General features: G+C 46.5%; 1 protein-coding gene across 1 annotated transcript; it reads left to right on the top strand.

Moving 5' to 3' along the window:
• The first annotated feature begins 2,367 nt into the window (after nucleotides 1-2,367).
• On the top strand, nucleotides 2,368-8,424 carry Rsl24d1 (ribosomal L24 domain containing 1). Its single transcript, XM_048332178.1, has 6 exons — nucleotides 2,368-2,508; nucleotides 2,766-2,879; nucleotides 4,303-4,375; nucleotides 5,183-5,246; nucleotides 6,155-6,240; nucleotides 7,678-8,424. The coding sequence occupies exons 1-6, from the start codon at nucleotides 2,428-2,430 to the stop codon at nucleotides 7,749-7,751; spliced, it is 492 nt and encodes a 163-aa protein (XP_048188135.1). The 5' UTR covers nucleotides 2,368-2,427; the 3' UTR covers nucleotides 7,752-8,424.
• Nucleotides 8,425-9,250: the final 826 nt, after the last annotated feature.

Genomic DNA, 9,250 nt, shown 5'->3' on the forward strand with positions numbered 1-9,250 from the left:
TGGGGCGGGGGGTTGGGGCTGGAGGCAGGAGTGGGTTCGTGTAGTTTGAGACAGTGAAGTCCGGCCTCTAGCTCTCCACAAAGCTGTCACTGCTCTAAAGTGGCTGAGATTCACTGGGAGCCCCGCCTGCTGGCCACACCGGAGCTTACGCTGTGCTCTTTTTCTTGTCTTTGTTGTGCTGGCCTGGGAGCCTCAGGCTTCCATTTCTATTAACTTGGGAATTAGGACTCTTTTGTCTCTTCACCATCAGGCTCTTTGGATTGTGGATATTTCTAGTTGGTTTTATTTTCCCACCAGTGCCATTGAAGGAATTCGTTGTTAATCACATAGACTGTTTGCCACTTGGTGGAAGATGGTTGTGTGTATTTAAGAAGCCACATTTGTGTTCTAGTCCAACGTGAGGAAAATGGAAGTGTTCAGGAGCCTTTTCCTGGGACAAGGAACATTTACTGAGCCTGCTGCAGCTTGCCAAGATCTTGTATTCTATCTTGCCAAAGTGTCTTCACACCAAATTGAAGGTGTTTTTATAATATGCCTCAGAGAAGTTCTCTATAACGTTCTAAGGCATTTCATTTAAGGTAAAACTCTTATTTATTAAAGTAGTTTCAACCAAGTAGATTAGAATTTCTAGAGAGTGGTAGTGGTTGTTCAATCAGCATTTAAATAAAAATAGGAATTTTGTAATGGCAAATATTTGGCAGAAATGTAATTAGAAAAATATGAGTATGATGAAAAAGGTTTCCTTTTGCAGGATAATTTTCAGATGGCTTTGTATTGCATACTTGTTATGTTGTTCTTTTTTTTTTTTCTTGCCACTGCCCTTCCAATATTCCTACAACAAACTCAGTCTTGGCTAAGAAGATTTTACATATTTTTATTTTGGAGATGAAAGCTTCTTTTAAATACCAAAGAAGTTACTGGGACCTATGCACTTGAAGTGCAGCTATTTCAAGTTTAGGGCCCTGAGCACAGAATGATTGGTGCCTTTCAAGTTGCCTTAGACTTGGGGGAGATAGGTCATAATTTTGCAGTTAATGTATCAGGGCACATTTTTATATGGTCTATTCATGCAGATATAATGTTTAATAATAAGATAATGTTTGTGTATTTTGGTTTTCAAGAGTCTACTGGCTTTAACCATAGCACACAATGGAAGTGCAGTATTATAGCATACACACACAAGAACCAAAACATTACAAAAACATTAACCAAAACATTGTTTAAATTTCATATCAAAGTCTCCTATTTTTGTGTGTCAATGTATTTTTCTACTTACAAGCCTGTGTAATAGCAAAATGTTTCTTTAGCAAACCTTGTGCCAATTAAGCAATAATAAAAATGTGACCCAGTCTGTCAAGCTTGTGTGGCAACATGACTTAAGTTTCTCATCACCAAAATAATGCCAAAGGAGAAGTGAGGCTAAAGGTGACACCTGGCATAAGGATTCGGATTCACCGGGCGCTCACTGAGGGGCAGGCAGAACAACATCCTGGGGAAAAAGCAATTTCAAATCTTCGAATCAGACATTTACCGAGCACCTTTATTAGTGAGACTTGACTCACCTGGAATCTCAGATAAAACAAGAATGATTGCCTGACACTGGTGGCTCAAGCCAATAATCTTAGCTACTCAGGAGGCTGAGATCTGTGGATCTCATTTCAAAGCCAGCCTGGGCAGGAAAGTCCCCAAGACTCTTACCTCCAATTATCCACCCAGAAACTGGAAATGGAACTGTGGCTCAGAGTGGAAGTGTGCTAGCCTTGAGCAAAAGAGCTCAGGGATAGCACCCAGGCCCTAGACGCTTCTCATGACTCTCTTTCCATCTGCAATCCTGTTCAAATGCCAGATCACCTTTCATAACATGGCAATCATTACCTTCCACACTTCCAGCCAGACTGTCACTCCCTGACCGGCCATCCTGCTTTCCACCCGTCCCCACATCACTTATCACAGCTCAGTCAGGAGGTTTGCAGCCTGGAAGCTTGGTCACCTCCCTTCCCGGGTTCTCTCTGCTTCCCCGCCCCGCCCCCCCCCCCCCCCCCCCCCGCCAGGCAAACCCAGTTTGGGACTGGAATGGGTTTGACCAGGGCAAACTATGGGAAAGGAGGTCAGCCCCACCCCAACCCGAGATAAAATTCAGAAGTCACGCGTTCTCGCAGGGCAGAGAGCCAGGTGCAGCTTCCCAATTAGCAGGCTGGGTAGGGCAGAGCGCCTTTGCACAGTTCTGCGCCTGCGCACAACAGCTGGCGCGTGTCGACATGCCGGGCCGCCAGGGGGCGCCAGTCCGCTTCGGATCGCCTTCCTGGGCCTCCGCAAGCGCTTTCTTCTTCCGGGTCGGAGGGCCGGGAAGAGTCGCTTCCGGCAGCGAATCCCGTCACTTCCGGCGGGGCCGGGTGTGGGGTGGGAGCGCGTCCACGCGGGCTCAGCATGCGGATCGAGAAGTGTTATTTCTGTTCGGGGCCCATCTACCCGGGCCACGGCATGATGTTCGTCCGCAACGACTGCAAGGTGAGCGGGCCGAGGCCGAGCGCGCCCGGGAGCCGGCGGCTGGCACGTGGGTGGGCGCGCGGTAAGGTTAGGGGGGATGGGGGCCTCGGGCCTCGAACTCGGGGAGCTACGTCCCGCGACACTGGGCGCTGGGCGGAGGCGGGGGCAGAGGTTGGAAGAGTCTGTACTGTTCATCATAAACCCGTTTTATGTATTGCGTGTGTGAGCCCCTGGAAAGTTTGAATGGTGGCTTTTCAGTCTGTTAACTTCTCTTGTAGGTGTTCAGATTCTGTAAATCCAAGTGTCATAAAAACTTTAAGAAGAAGCGCAACCCTCGCAAGGTGAGGTGGACGAAGGCCTTCCGGAAAGCAGCGGGCAAAGAGCTGACGGTGGTGAGTACAGTAGCTGAGCACGGCAGGGCCTGTAGCAGGCTGTGCTTTGCCATTGAGCTACATCCCAGCCCTAGAAATGATTTTTTTTTCCTTTTTTTCTTTTTGCGGTGGTGGGGAGGAAGGATGCCAGTCTTGGGGCTTGAACTCAGGCCCTGGGCGCTTGTCCTTGAGCTTTTATGATGAAGGCTAGTGCTCTCCGCTTGAGCCACAGCACCACAGCCTGCTTTTTGAGTAGTTAATTGGAGATAAGAGTCTCACAGGCTTTCCTGCCCAAGCTGGCAAGGCAGGTGATCCTCAGATCTCAGCCTCCTGAGTTGCCAGGATTATAGGCGTGAGCCACTTGCTCCTGGCTGGTAGAATTGATTTTTTTTTTAGCTTCATAGGATTATTTTTTAGGTCTTGCTGGAAAAGAAGAAAATCACTTAAATGGATTTGGTGAAGTAGTTTCTCAAGGATCTTGAAAGTTGTTAATGACTAAATAGATTTCTAAGAAGTAGTGATCTCAGCCAGGGTTCTGGTGGCTTACCTAAGCTACTCAGGAGGCTGAGATCGAAGGATCATGGTTCAAAGCTAAGACAGGAAAGGCTGTGAGACTCAATTGTAACTAATCACCAGAAAATCAGAAGTAGAGCTTTGGCTCAAAGAGGTAGAGCACTAGCCTTAAGCAAAAGAGCTCAGGGACAGTATCCGGGTCCTGAGGTTGAGTCCCATGACTGACAAAAAGAAAAGTGGTCATCTCCCATGAGATTTGTAATAAATTCCTTTATCAGTTTCTAGATTTTCTTAGCAAGACTTTGTATCTGAGAATTAATAGTGTTGGTGTCAGAGGCATAGTGGAGATTGGTCACGTGAAGTTTTTGATGTTTTGTTTTAAACTCTTTTGTATTTATGAATGGTGATAATTTCATATGGTTTACTCTAATACAAAGTTTTCTGGCTGTGAGTCATATCTGGGGGGCAACTGGAGAACCCAATTTCAGGTTGTCTGTAGTCTCTGCTGTTGCTGTATGCACACCTCCTCCCTTTCCCCAAGGATGGGGTGCAACTCCTTTGCCTTGCAGCCACCTGTCTCAAGAGGAGAGAAAGGTCGAAACTCTCTACTTTTGGGGCTGGGAATATGGCCTAGTGTCAAGAGCGCTTGCCTCCTACACATGAAACTCTTGGTTCGATTCCCCAGCACCATATATATGGAAAATGGCCAGAAGGGGCTCTGTGGCTCAGGTGGCAGAGTGCTAGCCTTGAGCGGGAAGAAGCCAGGGACAGTGCTCAGGCCCTGAGTCCAAGGCCCAGGACTGGCAAAAAAAAAAAAAGAAACCTCTACTTTTGCAGTGACCCTGGAGGGGTTTTATTATGCACCCCTCAGAAGTTTTGTGAGAGGGTGATGCTTGAAGCCATGTTCACCAGCCCCTGTTCCTTCTTGCAGGACAACTCCTTTGAATTTGAGAAACGGAGAAATGAGCCTGTGAAATACCAGCGGGAGCTGTGGAATAAGACCGGTAAGTTCCTGGGCAGGGCGGGGAGTATGCAGGAATTCTGCAGATTCTGAAACGATGTATTGTACATATTAAGTGCGTCATTCTCATTGCTTGGCTTTTATTCCTTTCTCTGCATTTCAGTGGTTTCCTTGAGTTCTTTTGTCAGCATATGCCAGGTCCTTCTATTATGAAATCATGTAACTGTTAGACTTGAGATGGGGACCTGAACGGCTGAGGAGAGGGCTCTGCGGGGCGCAGTGTTCAGCGTACCTAACACACTTTGCAAGTTCAGATGTGTTTAGGGGTGAATTGTTTCCGTGCTGTCCTGTTCTGTGAGTTCTCACTGGTGGTGCTCACTGTTGTTCTGAATGCATTTCAGTTCAGCATTCACCTAGGAAGCACTGGTGCGTGTGCTCGCATGTGCGCATGCGTGCCTCCTGTGTGTGTGCTATGCACGCACATGCGTGTGGCAGGGTTGGGGAGGGTGCAGAGATGAGTGTGTAACACGCGCTCCCTGCCCTGTTGCTTGCTTAGCCTTCTGTAATGGTAATTGATTCCCATATACTCAGCTCCCTTATAGGTGAAAATAACACGTGTGGTGTCTTACATTCAACAGTGCTGACGTAGATTCTAAAATAGAGTTCCACTCAGTTTTGTGAAGTCAAGGCCTTTGTAGATATTTTCCGAAGCAGTTCATTGTTGTCAGTTCAATTTCTTCTGAAGTCAAGTAATAAAGATGGGGGTGGGGGGTGTTGAAGCACTTGTTGATGTAATTGTGTGTTATTTGAGTGTACGAATATTTGCTGATTTTAAAAATTTTCTTTGTAGTCGATGCAATGAAGAGAGTGGAAGAAATCAAACAGAAACGCCAGGCTAAGTTTATCATGAACAGGTATGAGTATTTTAGAGTAACCATACAAATTAAGATTAGTATTTTAATTTTTTCCTTTTATTTTTATTAATTTTATTTACTTTTTTGCTAATGTGGTACTGAGGAATTGAACGCATGGCCTCATGCATGCTAGGCAAACACTTCTACTAAGCCTGTCCAGATTAGTTTTTTTTTTTTCTTTTTGGCCAGTCCTGGGGCTTGAACTCAGGACCTGAGCTGCTTTTGCTTAAGGCTAGCACTCTACCACTTGAACCATAGCTTCACTTGTGGCCTTTTCTGTTTAAGTGGTACTGAGGAACTGAACCTAGGGCTTCATGAATGCTAGGCAATCACTCTTACCACTAAGCCACATTCCCAGCCCCCGGATTAATATTTTTTAAAGCTCAGATAATTTCAGACATAACCAAACTTGGAGGCAGAATATGTGGATTCCTGTCAGTTCTGTTAGCATCTCCCACATTTCCCAAATCATTGCGAGGATGTGTGGTAGGAGTGGGGTTGCTTGTGCTGCAAGCACAGGAGGGAGGAGGAAGAGGAGGAGGAGGGGGAGGAGGAGGGGGAGGAAGAGGAGGAGGAGGGGGAGGAGGAGGGGGAGGAAGAGGAGGAGGAGGGGGAGGAGGAGGGGGAGGAGGAGGAGGAGGAGGGAGGAGGAGGAGGAGGAGGGAGGAGGAGGAGGAGGAGGGAGGAGGAGGAGGAGGAGGGAGGAGGAGGAGGAGGGAGGAGGAGGAGGAGGGAGGAGGAGGAGGAGGAGGAGGAGGAGGAAGAGGAAGAGGAAGAGGAGGATTGGCTGGCTCCCAACCCCGCTCTGTGTGGCTCACACCCTGAAATTTCATACCCATCTTGGGAATTGATGCCTCTGAAACACATGATAGAAACTGAACATTTGGCTTTGATGTGTTTGGTTCTAGACTGAAGAAGAATAAGGAGCTACAGAAAGTTCAGGACATCAAGGAAGTCAAGCAGAACATCCACCTTGTCCGGGCCCCGCTTGCAGGTGAGTGCTGCTTTCTGTGCAGGACTTCAGGTACTACTTACAGTTGAGCAATGGAAAGCAGACTGTGGTCCATGCACTTGGGTGCCCGCTAACTTATTATTACCATTTTTTTAAATTGTCTCTTCAAATAGGTTTTTATTTAACATGTCCACTGATGGGTACAATGTGTCTTGATTAGAGTCACCCCTTCCACTGTACCCCTCCCCCACCCGTCTACCCCATCCCTGTATGTCTCCTTAAGTTCCAGCTCTTATTTTCTCATTTAAATATGTTTTGTGGGTATATTGTGCAGTCATGCATGTATAATGAGTTAGTTAATAAAAAGCAACAGTCAGTGTTTTTTTTTTTCCCATTCCAGTCTTTTACACATGGAATTTCTTTTTTCTTAAAATCTGGTCAGCCACATTGTAGCTAAGTTAAATCAGCACAGATGATATTTGCTTCAGACTTACTTTGGTTAAAGGACATTTTACATGAGTAGTTTTCAAACTTGGCTTCGTACTGGAGTTACTTAGGGAGCTTAGTGTATAAACACACAGGCCTAGGTCTGGAGTAGCCCCCAATGTGGTAGTAATTCTAAAAATTGGAGGTTGCTTTTTTGTATTAGAACCTCTTATTACTCACGTAGTGTGACTGATTTGGGTGGCTATTCATTGCATAAACCCTGCTTGGTTGAGTACAGTCTGCTCTGTAACATTTGCCTGAAGCAGATGAATTAAAGGGAGAGAGAAAAACGCCTACCCCCTAGTGTCAAGGCCAGATTCTTGATGGCACGTGAGAGGACTGATGTGGAAGTCTTATTTAGGTTGTATTAGTACCAAATTCTGTATAAACAAGACAGACAAATTACTGGACATTGGTTTCCAGTGGAAGCGGTTATAAGCACGTACACTCCAAAGGAACAGGAGTGAACCACTGTTACCTTGCTTTTTAGGTAAAGCAACCCTCTTAGAGGCTGGCAACCCCAGTGACCGGGGTTCAAACCCCAGCTTGGACTCACTAGCTGAGAGACCTGGGCCGAGTCTGTGGCTCAGTTTTCTCATTCAAATGGGGTCTTCTGAGGGGGTAATGAGCAACCTCTGTAGGATGTTTACTGTATTCAGCCGTAAGGTGTGAGTGACTTTCTTGGACATGGCCGATGTTAGTGTTCCACAGTCCAGATCCTTTATGACGCATCACATAAATCTTCATTTTCGGGGCTGGGAATATGGCCTAGTGGCAAGAGTGCTTGCCTCTTATACTTGAAGCCCTGGGTTCAATTCCCCAGCACCACATATATAGAAAATGGCCGGAAGTGGCACTGTGGCTCAAGTGGCAGAATGCTAGCTAGCCTTGAGCAAAAAGAAGCCAGGGACAGTGCTCAGGCCCTGAGTTCAAGGCCCAGGACTGGCAAAAAAAAAAACCCAAAACAATAAATCTTCATTTTCCTTCTTAAAGGCAAAGGGAAGCAACTGGAAGAAAAAATGGTTCAGCAGTTACAGCAGGACGTGGACATGGAGGATGTGTCGTAGCTGCCTCTTCTGGCCATGCGTGGACGCCGAGGGATGGTCTGTGGAGACGTGGAACTTGGGAATCACTGATTGGTTGCATGACGTCCCTGGGGGCGTTGCTCTCCACACAGCCTCCGCTGCCGGCGAAGAGCGCATGTCAGATGGCGCCTTGGTCCCTGGTCCTCGTCCATGGTGCAGGGATGGCCTGGCCTGGGCTCCCATGGCGCCTGGTTCAAGGCGCTGGACAGCATCTGTGTCGTGACTAGACACGAGCGTTCAGGACTACTGATGTCTAAAAGAACATGTTATTTGCAGTGAAATGATCCTTGTGAATTCATGGTAAAGGAGGCGGGGGTGAGGGGGGTGTACATCCCAGACATGTAAGTGCCAACCCTGCTAATCCTGCTGATGTCAGCGTTTTTCTCTTTGGAGCTGTGGTCTCTTAGCGCTGCACAGTGGCCTAGTCCATGAGGCCTAATTGTCCTGCGCTGGGCTGGCTGGCCCGGAGGATGCTGGCAGGGAAGGTGAACTGTCTGTGCCGGAAATGGCACTGTGTTGCTTTCTGCTTTGAAGCGGACTCAGTTCTGACATGTGGTTCCTGGCTTTCCCAGCTGCTTTAGAAATAGAACAATCCAGTGCTTTAAAAAATTTACTATCTAGTTTTCTCTCTCTTTGAAAACAACAAAAGAAATTCTCCTGGTTGATAGCTGTTTATTATTTCTGTATAAAATAAAACCATTTTGGGCTGAGTGCTGGTGGTTCACACCTGTAATCATAGCTACCCAGGAGGCTAAGATCTGAGGTTCGAAGCCAGCCTGGGTAAGAAAGTGCAAGAGACTCATCTCCAATTAACCGCCAGAAAAGCCCGAAGTGGAGCTGTGGCTCAAGTGGTAGAGCACTAGCCCTGAGCACAAAATCTTGGACAGTGCCCAGGTCCTGAGTTCAACCCCTAAGACTGGTGTGCACATGCACACGTGTGTGTGCCCAAATAAGCCATTTTTAAAGTAAGCTCCTACATATGGATTCTAATAAAGGTTAGAAGGATCTGTTGTTTGGAAAAGAAGCATTTTCTCTAACCTTCTTAAATAGCAGATACAGTTAATTAGGAAGAAATATGTGCTTAATATTTCATTGTATTTTTATATTGATGACAAGTGTGTTAAGAATATTTACATTGTTTTTAGTGTGGGATTTAGGTTTACAGTTTTTAGGTAATTATCATGAAGTTAACAGCTAATTTTTTGTTTTTCAGTAATAGGTAGTAAAAATGTGGATCAGTTTTCGAAGAACTGAATTCCAGTGTAGTTTTTGCCTTTTTTTTTTGGCCAGTCCTGGGGCTTGAACTCAGGGCCTGAGCACTGTCCCTGGCTTCTTTTTGCTCAAGGCTAGCACTCTACCACTTGAGCCACAGAGCCATGACTTTTTCTGTTTATGTGCTACTGAGGAATTGAACCCAGGGCTTCATGCATGTTAGGCAAGCACTCTACCACTAAGCCACATTCCCAGCCCAGCACTTTTTT

Source organism: Perognathus longimembris, chromosome 23, assembly GCF_023159225.1.
Source record: "Perognathus longimembris pacificus isolate PPM17 chromosome 23, ASM2315922v1, whole genome shotgun sequence".
Classification (NCBI taxonomy): Eukaryota; Metazoa; Chordata; class Mammalia; order Rodentia; family Heteromyidae; genus Perognathus; species Perognathus longimembris.

Bases quoted from the DNA above. Each gene is read 5' to 3' on its own strand.
- Rsl24d1 (XM_048332178.1), top strand. From the start codon at position 2,428: ATGCGGATCGAGAAGTGTTATTTCTGTTCGGGGCCCATCTACCCGGGC. The intron at 5,247-6,154 runs GTATGAGTATTT...GTTTGGTTCTAG, and splicing joins GCTAAGTTTATCATGAACAG to ACTGAAGAAGAATAAGGAGC. The intron at 6,241-7,677 runs GTGAGTGCTGCT...TCCTTCTTAAAG, and splicing joins TGTCCGGGCCCCGCTTGCAG to GCAAAGGGAAGCAACTGGAA.